Source organism: Lemur catta, chromosome 9 (assembly GCF_020740605.2).
Source record: "Lemur catta isolate mLemCat1 chromosome 9, mLemCat1.pri, whole genome shotgun sequence".
NCBI lineage: Eukaryota > Metazoa > Chordata > Mammalia > Primates > Lemuridae > Lemur > Lemur catta.
In genome coordinates this window covers 3,823,496-3,842,189 of record NC_059136.1, presented here as the reverse complement: position 1 = coordinate 3,842,189, position 18,694 = coordinate 3,823,496, and the positions used below count along the sequence as shown (strand labels likewise).

Sequence of the window (18,694 nt, the reverse complement as noted above, 5' to 3'; positions counted from 1 at the left end):
CACGGGGCTGTGGGGGCACGGGGGGCACCAGCGGTGATGGCGTGCGGAAGGCCCCTGTGGCTGGGGATGCCTTTGGCACCAGGGAGAGGGGTAGCAATATCATGGCTGTGGCTGATGTGGCCAGGGGAGGAGGAAGTGAAGGCTTGAGGATCAAGTCTGAAGAGGAAGGTGGACCAGAGACGTGCAGGAACTTTCCCAGGGCTGCACGGCCTGGTAGTGGCCAGCAGAGCCAGCCTGCAGCTCTCACAGAAACCTCTGCTTTCCTTTCAGCGTCGGCCTGGAGTTCGGCCCAGTGGCCCTGAACACCTGCTGTCAGTTTTACAGCCACCCGATCTGTGCGTAGCACGGACGGACATCCTTGTGCCTTCTGAGGGTTGTTCTTCCCCAGGAAGCACCTGTCCCCATCTTCCCCTCTCCAGGCCCCTCCTCAGGGAAGCCGCAGGGCTTAGACCCTCAGTCACACACTTGGCAATGAAAGCAGCCACCTTGCTGAAATGGCAGGAACATACCTAATCCCGCAATTTGCTAACAGCATGTGCAGATGAGTCATGAGCGGTGTCCCTGCTCTGTCTCTGCCTGGCTGGCAGGCACCCTGCAGGGACCCCTGTGCTCACAAAGGCCTGGAAGGAGCCAGCAGACAACAAGGGCCTGCAGAGCTTTCTGTTTGCATGGGCAGAATCTGCTTTTAGAATTTGTGTTACAGCCTCCAGGAGTTCCTGGGAAGCCCCTGGAGGGACAGCGCGGGGCAAGCTGCAGGCCCCAGTTTCCTGCCCCAAACCATATCTGAGGCCAAATCGCATCCCCTGCGATGAGCCTGACTACATCTCAGACATAACCGCGTGTCCGGGAGCAGAAAAAGCAGGAAAGACGGACCGGCTGACATTGCAGCCTCCTGCTACTTACTCCACAGCCACCTCTGCTTTAACTGACAGCAGTCACCAATTCTTTTCTTTCTCTTTGTCCCCATAAAATCAGCAGGCCACTTGTCCTTCCTGCTGACACCCCTTCTCTTTCTTTGGGATGCCACACCTTGTCCCTGTTCTCCCTGCCTTCCCTCTCTCTCTCTCTATCTCACTCCTTTCTCCCCAAGAAGATAAACTTTTTACTTTATGTATACTAACCCCAGTGTGAGAAATCCTTCTCCACCCGCACCGTGAGCACCTACTAGGCTTTCCACACTAACAGGACAGGGGTGATGGAGTCAGCGGGGACTTCAGTAAAGTGAGGACACCTCCTAGTTGAGCCCCTCTCTCTGCGCCCCCGCTTCCTACCTCCCTGAAACGTGAGTTCTCAGGCTCACCTGTGCCTCCTTGTGTTTCCCCTCCACATGCAAACAGCAGCCTGGTCCTCTCAGTCCCCCTCTCCTTGGGGTCCCTCACATGCACCTCGCCCTTCTGCTGTGGGCCCCACACCGAAGCCTGCTCCCTCCTCCCTTCCCAGGCACTAGGGTCTCTCCGTGGCTTCCCTGCAGATGATGTGTCCTGGAGACTCCTTTGACCCTCACAGGCTGACCTGAGCCCCTGCCCTCAGGACGTGAGCTCGCAGAGGGAAGGCTGGGCCTGACTGCTAAAGCCATAGCTAGGCCTTTGCCTTCTCTCTGCAGCGGCCCTCCCCGCCCCCAGCATCTGCCACCTGTTCCCACTCCCCATGGGCTGCTGGCAGGAGGCCTTGCTGCTGTGGACGGCACCACCGCCCGCCAGCGTCGGCCGTCAGCCCCTCCCGGCCTGTCTGCTGGCCTCGGGTCCCCCAGCTGGGTCGTGGAACAGTCCAAGGACTCCCCTGACCTCCCTCCCTGGACGCCCTGCACACTCGTCACATGGCCAGTGGCGTTCCCGCGAGGACTCTGAGCCCCTGAACACAGGGCTCCCAATGTACCACAGTGTCTGAGTCCATTAGGGCTGATAGAGCAGAATACCATGAACTGGATAGCTCATAAACAACAGAAACATACTTCTCACAGTCCTGGACGGTGAGGAGTCCAAAATCAAGGCAGTGACAGATTCAGGGTTTGTTCAGAGCCCATTTCTCACAAATGGCACCTTCTTGCTGTGTCCTCACATGGTGGAAGAGGTGAGCAGGCTCCCTCAGGCCTCTACAGAAGGGCACTAATCCCTGGCTGGGCACAGTGGCTCAAGCCTGTCATCCCAGCACTTTGGGAGGCCGAGACGGGAGGATTACGTGAGGCCTCCCTGGACAACATAGTGAGATTCCATCTGAAATTATAATATTATTTTTGTTTTGAGACATGGTCTTGCTCTGTCACCTGGGCTAGTGTACAGTGGTATCATTGTAGCTCACAGCAACCTCAAACCCCTGAGCTCAAGCGATCTCCTGCCTCAGCCCCCCGAGTAGCTGAGACTACACGCGAGTACCTGGCTAATTCTTCTATTTTTTGTACAGATGGGGTTTTGCTCTTGTGTAAGGCCCAGTGTAAAAGGAAGGTGCAGGGCCGCTGATTCAACAATTATTAAGAATTTCAAGATGGGCCGGGCGCGGCGGCTCATACCTGTAATCCTGGCACTCTGGGAGGCCAAGGTGGGAGGATCACTTGTGGTCAGGAGTTCGAGACCAGCCTGAGCAAGAGTGAGACCCCGTCTCTACTAAAAATAGAAAGAAATTATACGGACAGCTAAAAATATATATATAGAAATATTAGCCAGGCATGGTGGCCCATGCCTGTAATCCCAGCGACTCGGGAGGTGGAGGCAGAAGGATCGCTTGAGCCCAGGAGTTTGAGGTTGCTGTGAGGTAGGCTGATGCCATGGCACTCTAGCCTGGGCAACAGAGCAAGACTCTGTCTGAAAAAAAGAAAAAAAGAATTTCAAGATGGTGACATCAGGCACTAAACCCAGAGTGGAGCCCTGCTATGCACGGGGCCCTGTTACTGGACAGCTCTCAGACCCATGACGCCAGCCCTGGGAGTAGGGACAGACACCCCCTGGAATACCTGTTAAGAACCTGGGACAAGGACCTCCTTGCTGTGGTGGGAACCCACAGTGCAGTCACAGGCTGTGAGGGTGGAGGCCAGGGATCCTGAAGGCCGTGGCTCCACCCTCACAGAAAACCTGGCCTGGAGCGTCAAGCTGTCAGGACCGTGACAGGTCTAGTGGCCTCTGGGTCCCTGGTGCTGAGTTCACGCTGTCCCTCTTGTATTTGGGATAGGAGAACCCCTTAGTGCAAGCCCCTAAGTGCCCACCTTTGCTAAGCTAGAGCTGGTTTCTGACATTCACGACCAAGCCCAGCAGCCCTAAGGATCCTGGACTTCATCCAGCAGCAGGAGAGGAGCTGCCACCCTCGCTAGTGGGAAAGGGCAGGTGGAGCCAAGGCCAGGCACGTGGGGAGGGCCCTGTGGACGGAGCCCTCTGATGGACGTGGAGGAGCCTGAGACTGTGGCAGTCAAAAGTCCCGTGGAGAAAGGGAGTCCACACTGAGTGGTTAGCCCAGGGCTCCAGGCGCAGCACAAGAGCCAGGGGCTGCAGCCCGAGGGAGGAGGAGGTGCAGGCGCACACCTGAGCTCTGGAGGTAGCGCAGGCTCCTCCTGGGGCCTCACTGCTCTACCTGCCAGTGTCGGGGCGCTGCTCCTTCCTTGCAGGTTTTGCCCAAGGGTGGTCACCCAGTCCCTCCCTTATCTGAGAAAGGCTGGAACATTCACAAACACTTGACTAAAGGCTGGAGAGTGTCAAGAGGGATAAAGACAAAGAGGTCGAGGGATCTGGAGACGACCAAGAGAGGTCTTGCATCTGGGACTGACTACACCCCCTTTTTCTAGGGGCAGAGAAGACGTACAGGGAGCTCCCCCTTCAGTCTCTCAGCGTCAGATGAGCTCTCATTTCCCCTCTTCCCTTCCCGAGCTGAGGCGGGGTACATACCTTCAGGTCACGCAGTTCCCCCTCTGGGAGTCCATCCTACAGAAAACGTTACACTCACGGACGTTCACTGCAGCCGCATCTGTAATATTGCAATAGCTGTGCCTCTGTGTGTGTGTGTGTGTGTGTGTGTGTGTGTGTGTGTGTGTGATTGTGTGTTATAGAAACATGTCTGGGGCACATAGTCCTAACTATTAACAGCATTTACCTCTACGGAAGGAAGGGGGTAGGGAAGGAAGAGACTTTCCTCTGCCTCTCTACACTTTCTAAACATCTGCAAAGTTTGAATTTATTATTTTTCCAGCATGTATTCAGGTATAATTTACAGAATGTGTAATTTTTAAATAATGACAATTAAAAAAATAACATTATACCAAAGGTTGCAAGTTAGAGAAAAGAACATGAAGTTGGATGTCACAGATTTGAACGGGGGGTTGAGCCTCGTGGTAGTTTCATTTCCTGCTCCGGTTTTTAGCGGTCTAGGGCAGGACGGGAGGAAGGGCTGCTAAGTTGACCCAGGAGAAGGCAGAAAGCTAAGGTGTGGGGGCGCAGCAGTGGAGAGTGGGGAACCCGTAGCCTCAAGGCCACATGGGGCCCTCCGGATATCCAAGTGCAGGCCTTAGACCAAACCCAAACTTCATAGAACAAATCCTGTCACATTTGCATTCAGTGAAAAGGCCACATGAGACCCCAAGCTGGCAGGTTCCCTCCGCATTGTCAGTCAGCACATTTAATCTTCCTGAGGTAGATGGGAATCCTAGATTTGCAGGGGAGGAAAGGGGTGAGAGAGGCACTCAGGAGCGCAAGGTCTAGGAGAAGGTGGGGCTGGGATTCAGATCAAGAAGAGTCCCCCGCCTGTGCTGCCCGGGCCCAGGTCCATGGGGGAAGAGCGGGAGGGGTGAAGAACTCGGTGCCAGGCGCGCAGTGTGGGAATTGCTGTCCCCTGGGTGGAGAAGCAAAGCCAGGAGGGAGAACTGGCTGTGCAGAGGATGGACTTTAGCAGAAGAGCTGTGGACACGGAGCAGGTGTGGGTTTCAGAGGAGCAGAGCTGTGTGGGACCAGCGTCTTCGTGCCTCTGACGAACTGGTGAGGGCCCATGAGGGCTGAGACGTCTCCTGGGAATGGACCGACCTGAACCCACAAAACGTGGTGGGGGACTGTCAGGGGCCGGGCCTAGGTCCCTTGGTTGTCCTCCTTCCCAGCCCCTGGGAGTAAGAACTGGAGTAAGCATTCCACTGGCCGTCTCAGCCGTGGGGGTCAAGCAGCTCTGGCCGGGGGCGCTGCCCCTGGGTGCAGTGGCCGGGGGCTGCTGACGGAGTGTGTTCTACTTCCTGCCACAGAACCGTGAGGCTCCTGCGTGGGAGACGTGGTGGCTGTGCCTACCTTCCGAAATGCCTGGGACTGTTCATGGGCTCCCGAGTCACCTCCTAGAGGTGGGATTCTTTGCAGGGGCCCGGGACACCTGGGTGCGTTAGTGAGTGGCCCAGGCCAGTGAGGTTTGGGTTGTGTCAGTGTGACCCCTTCCATGTCCCCTGTCAGTGTGGCCCAGGGAATTTGTGGTTTCACAGGGCAGAGGAGTGCGCAGGGAACTCAGGTGGAGGCCATAGGGAAGGAGGGCGGGTAGAATGAACTGTGACCTCCTGGAGGGTCCCAGGCTGAGCTCTGGGTTTGAGAAAAAGGGGGCTGAGACCCCGGGAGCCCACCGGTGACTCCTCCTGTTCCTATGTCCTCCTGCCCAGTTCCTAGCCTTAGCCTAGGACTTACTCTGTAAGTCTAGGGACCCCAAATTACAGAGGTGGCAATCAACCAGCACAGCTTTTTGGGAACCAGCTCCTGACTGCCCAGCCTACCCCAAGGGCACCAGCCTGATGGGGGGCAGGGCGGGCTGGTTTTTCACGCCAGCCCTAGTCCCCACCCTCCTCATCAGTGCCTGGCCAAGGACTTTCAAGGGGAGGTGGGACGAGGAGGGCCTGCCTGCAAGAGGACAGCCCAGAGGGCTGGAGCAGGCTGGAGCCCCTGGGGCGGCAAGGTCAGCGCCCAGTCCTCAAGGCCGCACTGCTCCCCAGGGCGGGGAGGAGATGCTGCTTTGGTCGGCCTTGGACTCTGGTGCTTCAAAGCATTTTCACCAGGAATTATCCTTTATTCACGGGGATCCAGATTCTACATGGAAAATTACCTCCTAAAACTGCAGATCAAGGTGGGTAAGACCCTGTAATTTCGGTGGAATAAGGGGTGATGTTAATCACCTTTCCTGTGTTTTCCAAGACGTCTTCATGGAGCAGGTGGTGCTTGTATAAGGCAGAGGCATAAATATTATTATTGCTCAATGTGCTTAAATCCTGGAGCCACGTGCCGGTGGTTTGGGCCAGTTTGGCTGGCAAGGTGGGCAACTCGCTCAGAACCGCTCTGGGGTCCCTGGATTTTGCTCTGCCACCCTGGGGAACCTCTGGGTGCGCACCCCCGGGGGAGGGGCGCTGGGCTGCCACAGGGGACCTGGCTCCTGAGCCTGTCCCAGCGCTAAGCAGGGACTCCAGCCTGGGGCACGCCTCAGGGTCTTCACAGTAGCCAGGACTGGACAGGGAGCCAAGGCCTCTCGGGGTTGCTCCTGGCCTCGCTGGGAAAGGTGTGGACCGCAGCAGAGGAAGGGAAGGGGCAGGCCGCGCCAGCGCCAGGGTCCCGCAGACAGGAATCCCAGGGAGGGCAGGAGGGCTGGCAGGGGTCCCAGGTGGCCTGTTCCGGGGTCATCAGCCCTCCAGCTGAAGGGGAGGAGCCCCAGCCACAGAGACCTTAAGTGACTGGCCTGAGGTCACACAGCAAGCTGGTGGTGGTGTTTGAGTCCACCTTGTCCAAGGGTGCTCCCAGGCTCCAGCGCCCTCCCCCGGTCCTGCTCCTGCCAGTAAGGTGCCTCTGGGGTCTGGAACGCGGAGGGCAGGTGTCCCCAAGCCTGACAGGAAGCCTAACTCCGCAGCCGCCCAGAGGCCTGGGAGCCCAAGGCTTGGCTCCCCGCAAAGACGCCGCACCCCCGCCCGGGACCAGAGCACCCGGCCCTCGCTGACACCCGCAGGGCGGTCCTTGCAGCCGCCTTGTATAGGTGACAGCTCCCAGGCTCAGACACAGTGACCAGAGCGAGGTCACGGAGCTGCTAAGTTACAGAGCCTGGGTTCAATCCCTGAGGTCTGGCGGCCCCGCGCCAGAGGAGGCTGTGTGTCCCTGGGCAAGTCCCTTTACTTCTCTGGGCGACCTGGCGAAGCGCCCTTGGCGGCGGCCACGCATGCTCAGTCGCGGGGGCGCCCCCTGTTTTGCAGTGAGGCCTGCGCTCCCCAGAGGTCACCGCGGGGGGTTGAGCGCGGCCAGTGCCAGGCAGGACCCGGGCCCTGCCGCTGAGAGGGAGCCGCACGCCCGCGGCCCGCTGTATTCAGTAGCCGCTTCCGTGCTGCTCAGTGGTGTGGCCCCAGCCAGGGCAGCGCAGGAGCTCCCCTCCCTGCTCCAGCGGACACGGCCTGGCCGCCCCGACGGCTGCTCAGTGCCCTGCGCCTCCGGGCCCGGACGGCGGGAGCGTCCACGCTAGCGTCGTCCCCACCGGGCTCTGCCCGGGCCGCTTCCTCGAGGGCGGCGGCCCAGTAGGCGGGGCCGCGTGGGTGTCCACCGTGAGGTGGAGTCGGGACCGGGGCGGGGCGGGGCCGGGAGCTCCCTCCCCTGGGGGTCGCTCGCGCGGCGCGGACTCCCCGGCTCCGGTGAGTGGAGCGCAAGTCTCGGCCCCGCCGGTGCCCGGAAGCGCGGCGCGGCCGCGGCGAGCGCGGCGAAGAGAGGGAGGCGTCCGCGGCTCCCTCCTCAGGAAGGGCACGTTTGGAGGGGCGGCCGCGGGGCGCCGCCCGCCCCAGCGCCCCCTCCTCAGCTCCGCGCCCGCAGCGCGGTGACCGAGTGGCCGCGCTCCTGACGCCAGACCCGGGCTCGCAGCGCCGCCCGCCAGGCGGCGCTGACAGGGCGCCCGCGGCGGCCCCGAGGCGCCGGGCTGGCCGTTTGCTGACCGGATCGCGGCTGCCCGCCAGCGTGTCCGCGGCGCCGCCGCCGGCATGGGTTGCGCCCCGAGCACCCACATTTCCGAGGGCCGGGCGGTGTACCAAGGCGGCGAGGAGGCCGCGGTCGCCCCGGGGCCCGCGGCGCCGCCGCCGCCGTCGTCCGGCCGGCCGTCCCTCACACAGGGCCAGAAGATGACCGCCCTGCGCCCGGCCGGCGCCGCCAGCCTCGCGGAGTCCGAGCCTCGCGACGGCAGCGGGAAGAAGGTAAGGGGCGCCGGGCGGGCTGCGGCCCCTCGTCCGCGGCGAAGCGCGGGCAGCTTTCCCGCGGGGGCCAGGCGGGGCTCCCGGCCTGGCCGCGGTGCCCTCTCGCCCCCTTTGGGTGGCTTCCACGGACGCCCGCCGCCCTTCTGGCCGGGCAGCGTGCGGAGGAGGAGGACGCCGTCCCGGGGACGCTGGGTGGCAGGCTCGCGGCTAGGACGGTGGCCGAGCCCGGGGTCGGTTCCTGGGACACATGATTCGCCCCAAGCAGCAGGGCTGCTGTGAGCCTGAGGTGGCGCTTGGGTCAGTTCCCTGTCAAAGAGCCAGCGGTGCAGAGGAACCCCCAGGGTCTCCTGGCGCTCGCTGAAATGTGAAATCAGTGTGCACTTTGTTCCTGCGGTGCCCTGGGAGAAAGGGAAGGACAGCTGGCCCCGAGAGCCTGGGTCACCCCGCCACTGTTCGCCCTGTCAGCTTTGCACATACGGTTGCAGTTTTCCGTGTTCTTTGGGGCTGTAGAGATGGAATGTGGAACATCAGCTTTGCTGTGTTGCAGGTGTAGTGGAGGTTCACGGTTATTAGCGTACGTTCCGTATTTAAAGCGGCTGTGATTACAGAACAGTCTCCGAAGGCGATGTTTGAAGCGTTCAGCAGAAAGAAGCCTTTTATTAAGCAGTCTTACTGGGACATTTTGTAACTGTTACTCTCACTTTTTTTAATTGCGCTTGTTCTCCAGGGCTTATTGCCTTGGCTTATGTTTTGTCAAAGTGTCTGGCTCGGTCTTTGTTAAGGTTTTCTAAAAGAAAGCGAAAAAGGCAAAATTGGTGTGTTAAGGCACACAGCAGCTTTCCAGTTCTCCGATTCTAAAGTTTAAAGCTCGAACTCATGCGTAGGTTTATGTTTTATTAAACTGGTAAAAAGTAAAACACCCAGTGTGTGTGGCTGCAGATTGTTGAATATCATCCCTCTCACCATCAATTTTCAAAAGACTTAATTTGCCAAATTTTCTTGATGTTTGTTGCTTTCCAAGGACTGCTACACCTGGGAAGTTTGAGGGATATAGCTTGATCTACTTCCTGTTTGAAGGTTCTAGCAGTCATCATGATACATTTTCCACATGCAAGGGAAAAGTCTTTTTCAGTGTTGCAAGACAGAGTTGAAGTGATTTCCCCACTCCTCTCATACCCTAAGTGAAAACTCAGCTTCGTTCTAATTGTCACAAGTTGAATTCCGTCTCCTATAGAATCTTTGAAGAAAGTGGCGGTGTAGGCTCTTAACCCAGGCTGCTCTTAGTATCTGTGTAAAACTCATGCATTAAGCCTACCTACCTAGCTTAGGAAAAAACAAAAGCATTATGTAGGCAAAGTTGAATGGGGCAACTTTCAAGCTTTCAAGTGTTTGACTCAAATCTAACATTGGTTTATTTGCATTAAGTAGTATTATAGTTTTAGATTATCAAAGTAGCCCTTTTAGTAAGAGGCCCGTGTGTGTCTTACAGGCCTTTTTGCAGTGGGCTAGGCGTCCTGAAGTTCACCTGGGTGTCTTGTGAGCCTCCCAGTGCAGCACCTTGCTCTCCTGCTGCCCACAGTGCCTACTGCTAAGAGTCCCTGCGTCACGTATTCCGCCACAGTGGCAGACGACCATTGCCTTGTGTTGGGGCCCCCAAAATGGATTCATACTTACGGTGCCAGTGCAGTGGCATGCTAACTAAATGTTCATTTTTTGTGTGAACTGAATGCTGAGACATTTTCAGTCATTGTAATTGGATGTCATAAAGCCTCCAATAGAGGCTTTAAGATAATATTAGTATTTTCAGAGCAGGAGTCAAATTATAAATTATAACAGCTGAAATAATACTTGTTATTCATGAACTGTACGTATTGATTCCACGTCTCAGCTACAGATATTTATATTTAGGTGTAGCAGAGAATAGAGCAGAGGTAAATATCAGCATTTTTTTAGTTCATTATTTTTTGTTTAAAGGAATGAATCTTATAAGATATTAAATATGCTCTAGAAATTCGTGTTTAGAGAAGATAAACTTCCAGGAGTTTATCAAAAGCAAGTTATTATAAAAGTAATTTTAGCTTATATGAACCTTTCAGGATCCAATTGTAGTTCATTAAAAAAGCTCTTAAAATGCAGCAAGTCCATATATCTTTGAATTTGAATAAGAAATTCACTGGAGGAAGTTTTTAGTGTCCTGCAGCATATAATAAATATCAGTTCATCAGAGTGGTTGGGAGACTGATAATTAATTGCATTTTGAAATTAAGCCGTGTGTGCCCTACACTGCAGTGTGTCCCACGTGTGTTCCATGGAGCAATTTGTGGATTGTTAATCAGTATTACCTGAACAAAGAGTTCCATGGTCAAGTAAGTTTGGGAAATACAGGTTGAAAATTCCTAATCTGAAAATTGGAAATCCAAAATGTTCCACACTCTGAAACTTGTTTGAGCGCTGACATGATGCTCAAAGGAAATGCTCACGGGTGCATTTCAGATTCTGGATTTTCACATTAGGGATGCTGACCTGGTGAAGTATAACACAAATATTCCAAAGTAAAAAACAAATTCTGAAATCCGAAACCCTTCTGGTCCTGAGCATTTGGGATAAGGGATACTAGATAACCTATACTGGCTTCAGCTAGTTTCATCCAGGACTTGTCAGAGAACTTAAATTTCTTAAAATGCTTTGTGAATCTGTAATTGCTGTTTGGAGTGTTCTGCATTTCCTAAACTTTTTGATTATGAACCCTTTTCCTTGAGGCAGGCCACATGTCGAGATCTGATTCCTTATGTGAGCTACCAATATTCAAAGTAGAAGAAATATACTTAACAGTAAAAACAAAATGTAATTTGCTTCTTAATTATTCCAGAGGTACTTTAGAATCTTGTAGTGCCTTAGGCTGGGTTGTCTGTATGAACTGATTTAAGTATTAGTAAAAATACTCTCTGGCTGTTTGTTCAATTCAGGAGTTACAGTCTGTGTGGTTACAGATAATGAATGCTGTGTTCAGTTTGAACACTTACGGTTTTGTTTATTTTTAATCAGTGTGAGTTTTAACTGTAACATTTCAGTATTTTCTTGTTCGTCTTTTTACCCCGCTTCCCCTTTCCTTAGCTAGGACTAGAGTTGTCTTGAGAGATTTTCAGGTGGTGGTAAGGGGGACCCTGTGCTCACCCTCCCTGGTGTTCGGCAAAAGCCCATTTCACACTAATGATTGATACAGCCCTCTGGCTGATCAGCTCTGTGAGGTGGCCGTGGCCTCTGTTTTGTTCACTGCTGTATCCCCCAGGCCTGGTGCACAGAAGGCCTTCCATAAACATTGGCTGCATTTGAGAATTGCATGAACCAGGCTGTAGAAGTGGAAAATCCACCCAGATTTTGTAAAGTAGGAGAAGAAACAAGTTTTAACTAGATTAGAGGCTGTTAAGAGTGGACTTGGTTTTGTGGAAGTCTCTGCTTATTGCTTTTCAGAGCACTGTACGCGGTAATAATATATTTTCACTCTGGTGATCTGAGTGAATTTCCCTGGGAAGAATTAAGGATTAGTGAAGCTGGGTGGGTAGGACAGAGCAGGTGACAGGTAATAGTGCTGCCACACACTAACCTCTAACCAGGTGTTACTGCCTCCCCCGCTCCGTAAGATCCTCTCAGAAACTCTCCGATTTGTCAGTCTCTATTGGCTTTGCCGGTGTCATTCATTCCTTCCATTTGCTTTGCTTTGTTCTTTACCACCTTCCTGCCCTCTTCCCGTCTTCCTCCTTGCTCTTTCCTTCTAGCACCTTCCTGCACACAACTGGCCAAACGGGGTGTCGCAGTCAACCAAGGTTTAGTGGTTTCTTAGTGTTTCTTAGCTATGGAATAAAATTTCTTGCCTGTTCTTAATTTACCAAATGGATTGATCAAGATTTCATATTCTCGTAAACTAAAACAGTTTTCCCTTTGTCTGTGATCTGACTGAATTTTTTCCCCCTCCACTAGGGGTCGTTGACCCTTGCTAGTTTATATGAAATTACTGAAGGTTTCCCTCTGAAAGTGCAGTTGAGAAAATGAGACCGAACTTTCTGCTCCTGTCATAAGCGACTGTAATTTACCTCTGTTAGCTCAGGGGTGGTCAGTTCCCTGATCATTGTGTTCTTATGCCTTTCGGTGCATAGAATCTTCTTGTCTTGCTAGGCCGAGCTATAAAGGTATTTTTTCTTACATTTTCTTGAATTCGTATTATATATAAAAAATACTTTGCATTTGTATCATTTTTTTTAGTACTTGCTATCATTGCCACCATAACTTTTAAGTGTGAGTCTTAAGATAGACATTATGTCCCAATTCCGTCAGCTCAGACTTGCCCCAGCCAGCTTGACCCTCTCCTTGCTGAAGCCAGGGTTGTGATGTGATGGGGCCTGTGGTCCCTTCCGGCACAAATGTTTCCTGTCAAGTGGCTTTTGACACTGGTTTTCCTTGGCTTGCCCATTTGGATTGTGTTCTTTAATAGGGAGAGTTCATGATGTGAAGCAGACAGCTCAGAATAACCTAAACTGCCTTAAAGGACAGAATATTTTTAGAAATTACAACAAAAGAAAACAATGAAAGGATAGAGGGAGACATTACTGAGGACATGAGTAAGCCCTCAGTCTTGCCCACGGTCAGAGGCTTTATCCTGGTTTCTAACAGTTCGGTGAGGCTGTAGGAGGTGACAGGCTCTCCAGTTCTTAGAGAGCAGACTGTTCATGTTAGTAACACACACCATTTCTTGAATGCCCTTATGTCACAAGCATTGCACTGGATGCCTGACAGATCATATCTCATTTAATCCTTGTAACCCTGTGAGGTGGACATTATCATTTCTCTTTTGCAGATAAGGCACCCGAGGTGAGAAACTCACCCAAGGTCAGATAATTAAGCTGAGATTCAAACCCTTGGTCCTGACTCTCAGCCCCTGGGTGGGGGTTCTCTGTTAACTACCTATGTCTGTTACATTTCCCATTCTCTGGCCTTCTGCTAAGCTGTGGATGTCTGAAGTCACCTGGTTTTATTTAAGCAGGTATCCTGAATCTGCATTATCTGGATTTTGTCTTCCCGAGGAAGTTGGTTACAGCCCTACCTTAGGTTCCTGTGTTTGTGGAAATTGCAGCCATCTTCAGCTCTATCCCAGTTGACTCCTGAAGTCAGGCAGGTTGTGACACCTCCAGCTGTCCTGTTTGCTGTCTGAAATGAGTTGGCAGGGTATCCCCTGGGAGTCTCTTTCCCTTCCCCTTCCTCCTGCTCAGGCTATAGGCAGCCTTCCTTAGCCAGGAGCTCCCTAGGAGCTAGCTCTTTCCATTGACCTTTGCCTAGAGCTCCCCCACCTGAGTTCTGCATGTACCACTCCTCCTGGAGTTATTCAAGCTCCAGTTGAATGTGTGCTTTTTTTTTTTTAATTTATTTTGAGCATCTGGGTGCAGATGGGTGGAGGCCAAAAAAGGCGTCCACCTTGAATGCTTTCTTGAGCCTCTCGTTGAACTTGGGCTCTTTTCTCTGCTCTTAGGACAGTCCCCTGTGACCCTTGTGGGCCTAGGATTTGTATCTTGAGCTTTCTGCTGGATTATAGGCTGCTTGAGGGCAAGGAGTGTTTCCTAGTTTCATTACAGTTCTCAAAGTGCTTGGCACACTCAGTAAACTTCGGGATACATAAACCAGTCTCTAAGGCTGAAAGGGCTTTTATTCATGTTTCTTGGGTCTATCTCACCTTGTTTAAATTTAACAAAATTGTTGGGGTGTGTTGTATGTGTTTTAACAAAAAGCTCAAATACCCTTAAGCCAGTGATTAATCTGTGGAGTAATTAGTAAAGCTAATTTTGGTCAAGTTAGGGTTGAGCAATGTTCCTGGGCCCCTTCCTTCTGTTCTACTTTTGTTCTGCTGTGGTAGCAGGAGTGGTAGAATATCATGTCAGAGAGCTGTTTTGACAAGTTTTGTATTACAGTTTCTGAGCTACAGGCGTCATATGTGGTTTGCCTGTCCACACAGACAGGAAGGATGTTGCAGATTCCCCCAAACTTTGAGGATGACCTCAAAGAACTCGAGGATGAGGGCTTGCCAGTGCTTTTGTTCTGTACGGGTTGGAAATACACCTTGGATCTGTTGAATTCATCCTCTTTTCCTGTGTGTGTTTCCCTTTCATGCCCTATTAGCACAGCAGGTGCTTCAGCTCCTCTCTCTCTGCCAGTGGGATGGCCCAAAGGGCTGGTGACACATTGGCAGTTCCCATGTTGTCTTCAAATGTTTGGAGTTGATGGCAGTTCCCCAGGGAGGTGTTGTTGAAAGAATACAGGAGGGGCCAGAAGACGTGTCTTTTAGGTGCAGTGGCTCACGCCTGTAATCCTAGCACTGTGGGAAGCCGATGGGGAAGGATTGCTTGAGCCCAGGAGTTTGAGGCCAGCCTAAGCAAGAGCGAGAACCCCCCTACTCTACAAAAGAGGAAAAAAGAAAAAGGAAAGAAAAAAATTAGCTCAGTGTACTCGTTTACACCTGTAGTCCCAGCTACTCAGAGGCTGAGGCAGGAGAATCACTTGTGCCCAGGAGTTTGAGGTTACAGTGAGCTACAATGCTGCCACTGGACTCTAGCAGGTGACAGAGCGAGCCTCTGTCTCAAAAAACAAAACGAAAGATAAAAACAACAAACAAAAAACCCAACAACTAGGCCATCTACAGCCATACCACTTTGAATGTGCCCAACCTCGTCTGATCTCGGGAGCTTAGCAGGGTTGGGTCTGGTTTGCACTCAGGTGGGAGACACGCCTTTTAGATCCAGCTCCATCAGGCGTTGGCTGTGTGTTTGGCAAGTCCTAGTCCTGAGTTTTCTCAAGTGTAAAATGAGGCTAGATTACCTGGGGTTTGGTGAAGATCACTTAAAGTAATCTGTGTGAAAGTGTTTTGTAAACTCCAGGGCACTAGCTCATGTAAGGATTGATCGTTTTCTTGCAATCACCTTCCTCAAAGGCAGACCTGCTTATTTTTTAACACAGATCTCTTTGTGTTTTTGGACTCTGTGTAAGTCCGTAGTTTGTTCTTTTGTCTTGCTAAGTAGTATCCTATTATATGAATAAATCACAGTTAACTTACCCATTCTCTTGCTGATGGATACTAAAGCCATTTCTAACTTTTTGCTATTTGACTTAAGCTACTTTGAATATCCTAGGATGAATTGTTTTGTAGACATAGGATTTCATTTCTCTTGGGTAAATACAAAGAAGTGGAATTACTGGGTCATAGGATAGGTATATGTTTAGTTTTTTAAGAAACTGCTTGACCATTTCTCAAAATGGTTATACAGTAATACACTCATGCCAACAATGTATTAATACAATAAAAGTTGGCTTGCCCCACATCCTGGCCATCGTTCGGTACTGTGGTGTTATGATATCTATATTGATTTTCGTCCACAGTTCCTGTGGAGTTTCATAACTCCCAGAGTCCTTGTCATAATGTTAGGTGCTTTAGGCCTCAGGAAACAGTGTCCTTCTCTCTAACCTTCTCCTGTCCTCCTTTCACCTGCTCAAGACAGGATTCTAATCTGATTGTGGGTCAGAAGACTCTCATTCCAGAGAGGGTCCTGCCCCATACCCTGGAGGAAGGAATGCTACGCAGAGAGGCCAGGAAGAATCTGGACAGGCCTTGCTGGGTTTAGATCGTGTGCTTTTTGTCGGATCACATTTCTGCACAGTTGTCAATCGTGCCTATGCAGTGAAGCCTCCATAGAAACCCAAGAGGACTGGGTGGGTAGCTGAACACCAGAAGGTTTCTGGAGGGGGTGGTATGCCCAGGGAGGGCATAGAAGCTCTGCACCCCTTCCCTCATACCTTGCCCTGCGCATCTTTTCATCTGTATCCTTTGTGATACCTGTATTACTAAATTGGTAAATGTAACTGTTTCCCTCAGTTCTGTGAACTGCTCCAGCAAATTAATGGAACCCAGAGAGGGAGGGGGTCATGGCAAACCCAACTTGAAGCTGGTGGGTCAGAAGCTCCAGAGACCTGGACTCGCACCTGGTGTCAGGGGGCGAATGGCGGTGGGGTGGGGTGACACATCTTTGGAACTGAGCCCTCCCCCGTGTGATCTGACACTATGTCAGCGTAGATAGTGTCAGAGTTGAATTAGAACTGTGGTCCCCAACCCTGGGCCCAGTACCAGACCATGGCCTGTTAGGAAGCGGCCTGTTAGGAAGGCAGCTGCCCATCACTGCCATGAAGCTTAGGAACTGGCCTCACAGCAGGAGGTGAGTGGCAGCTGAGCCACTCATCTGTGTCGTCTGTATTTATAGTCCTTCCGCATTACTCGCATCACTGCCTGAGTTCTGCCTCCCCACCCCCATCCGTGGAAAAATTGTTTTCCGTGAAACCGGTCCCTGGTGCCAAAAAGGTTGGGGACTGCTGAGTTAGAGGACTTCCAGCTAAGTGTCCACTGCTTGGTGTGTGGGGAAAAACCCCAGATTTGGTCACAGAAGGCCTGTTCTGTGTTGATTGCTGTGGAGTTTGGTGGAAAGCTAGGTCTGAGGAGACTTTTCCCAAGGCAGGTGTCAGTATTTTCATGTTCGCCATTGTGGTGGCTAGCACCAGATTTGCATTTCCTTGATGGTTAATGACTTTGAGTACTTTTTCATGTTCTTATTGATGATTTACTGTATAAGTTTTTTGAAGTTTATTTTAATACTTTTTTTATTGAAAGGAAATATAAATATCAAGACCTCTGGGTAGGGAAGGATTGAATAAACAGGTTACACAAGGTATAAAGTACTTTACTAGAAAGTAAAGAAGTGATAAATTTAACTATGATAAAATAAAGACCTTCTCATCAAAAGAGAATGAAAAGGAAAGCCACGCACTGGAAAAAGATATTTGCAACGCATAATCCCAATGAAGGATTAGTATTTGGAATATATATAGAACGGCCACAAGTCAATAAAAAAATGACAGCCCAGTTGCAAAATAGGCAAAGATTTGGGCAGGCATGTCGCTGAAGAGGAAACCAAATGGCTAATAACTCTACCAAAAGATGTTCAGCCTCCTTGGGGAAATGCCAATTAAAGGCACAAGGAAATAACATTTTATACCCACCAAATTGGCAAACATTTAAAAGGCTGACAGTATTTGGAGGAATTCCTCAACACTAGGTGGAAGGGTAAATTAATTCCACCAGGGATTAATTCCACTGGGTGGGCAGGGAACCATTGTCATTACCAAGTAGAGTTGAACATGTTGCCCTGTGACCTAGCGATTTCACTCCTAGAAACTGTTGCACATCTATACTGGAAACATGTACTAGAATGTTGAGAACAGCATTGATTTTAATTGCAAAGTTTCCTATAAAACCCAAATGTCCATTAACACCATAATGGATGACCAAGCTGTGATGTGTTCTAAGAAAGGAATACTATACACCTGTGAAAATGAATGAATTCTAGCTCTAGGTATCGACCTAGATGGATCTCCAAAACTTCATGTTGAGAGAAGGAAAACGTTAGAGAAGAATTTATAAAGTATGATTCTTTTTATTTAAAGATTAAATAAACAGATTTAAGAAGAAGATTAAATGAAAAGATTAAGTAAACAGTATATAGGAATATACATAATACACACATAAACATAGATGTTAAAGCTGTAAAGAAAACCAAAGAAATAATTATTATAAAATTCTGTTAGGGAAAGCAAGTTTATTTTAAGGACTTAAAATGGTTAACAGGCTAACTTGAGCGCTTAATATATAGGATACTGGAGGAATATGCCAGGCCCTGCCCTGAAGGAACAATTAGTCCTTTCTGGAAAGGTTTGAGTTGTCTCTGACCTGGAAGTGATGGTGGTGCCTTGAGGGTAGTGGGAGGGGCAGGAGCTTGGTCTGGATTGGTCATAGGCCCAGAGAGAGGAAGGGAGGGAAGGGTTGGACAAGGGCTAAGGAGACTGGGAGGTTCTGGAGAAGTTATCCCAGGCTAAGGGAAAGGGTGGGAGGGTTTGTTCAGACTGTGAGGAGGGTGAGGAAGGATAGGTGAAAAGGCCTGAAAGCCAGGTTGAGGATATTTGAAGTTCATGCTGTAACCTCAGAGAACGTCCAAAGGCTTTTCGCTTTCATATTTTATGAAGATTAGGTTACAGGCAGAAATTGCAGTGAGTGGGATGAGGGGCAGCGAGAGGTGGGCACTATCCAGAGCCTGTTGCAGTGGTTCAGGCAGGAGGTGTGACCAGGTCTAACTAACTTATCCTCTTTCTTTCTTTGTTTTTTCTTGTCTTTTTTTTTTTTTAATTTTGCTGGCACTGAATTGAAGCTCAAGGTATAAGTAATTTAGTGCTGTGGTTTGGGAAAGGAGGGAATGAGCGAAGGAAAAACTGACAGGCTGGGGACAGACGGGATTGGGAAATTGGTGGGGTGAGTGGAGGGTGAGTCAGAGGTCGGGCTGTGCCAGCTTAGGACTGTGATAACATGCCACAGTTTGTACAGTGCCTTGATGGTTTGCCAAATACCATTTTTATGCATCATCTTATTTGATGTTCCCCAAAGCCCTGTGAGGTAGAAAGGAGGGA

The 18,694-nt window shown here is 51.0% G+C and overlaps 2 protein-coding genes across 3 annotated transcripts in view; both read left to right on the top strand.

The window, feature by feature from the left end:
- The window catches only part of LOC123645092 (sodium/nucleoside cotransporter 1-like), an 84,770-nt gene extending 82,597 nt beyond the window's left edge, over positions 1–2,173 (top strand). For both annotated transcript variants that reach the window (XM_045561628.1, XM_045561627.1), the window contains exon 18: positions 271–2,173. In XM_045561628.1, coding sequence (XP_045417584.1) covers positions 271–343 — 73 coding nt within the window. In that variant the 3' untranslated portion in view covers positions 344–2,173. The remainder of the gene's footprint in view (positions 1–270) is intronic.
- A 5,897-nt stretch (positions 2,174–8,070) lies between these two features.
- SLC28A1 (solute carrier family 28 member 1) overlaps positions 8,071–18,694 on the top strand; it is a 98,693-nt gene continuing 88,069 nt past the window's right edge. The window contains exon 1 of the mRNA XM_045561622.1: positions 8,071–8,149. The gene's annotated coding sequence lies outside the window, so the exon portion shown is untranslated. The remainder of the gene's footprint in view (positions 8,150–18,694) is intronic.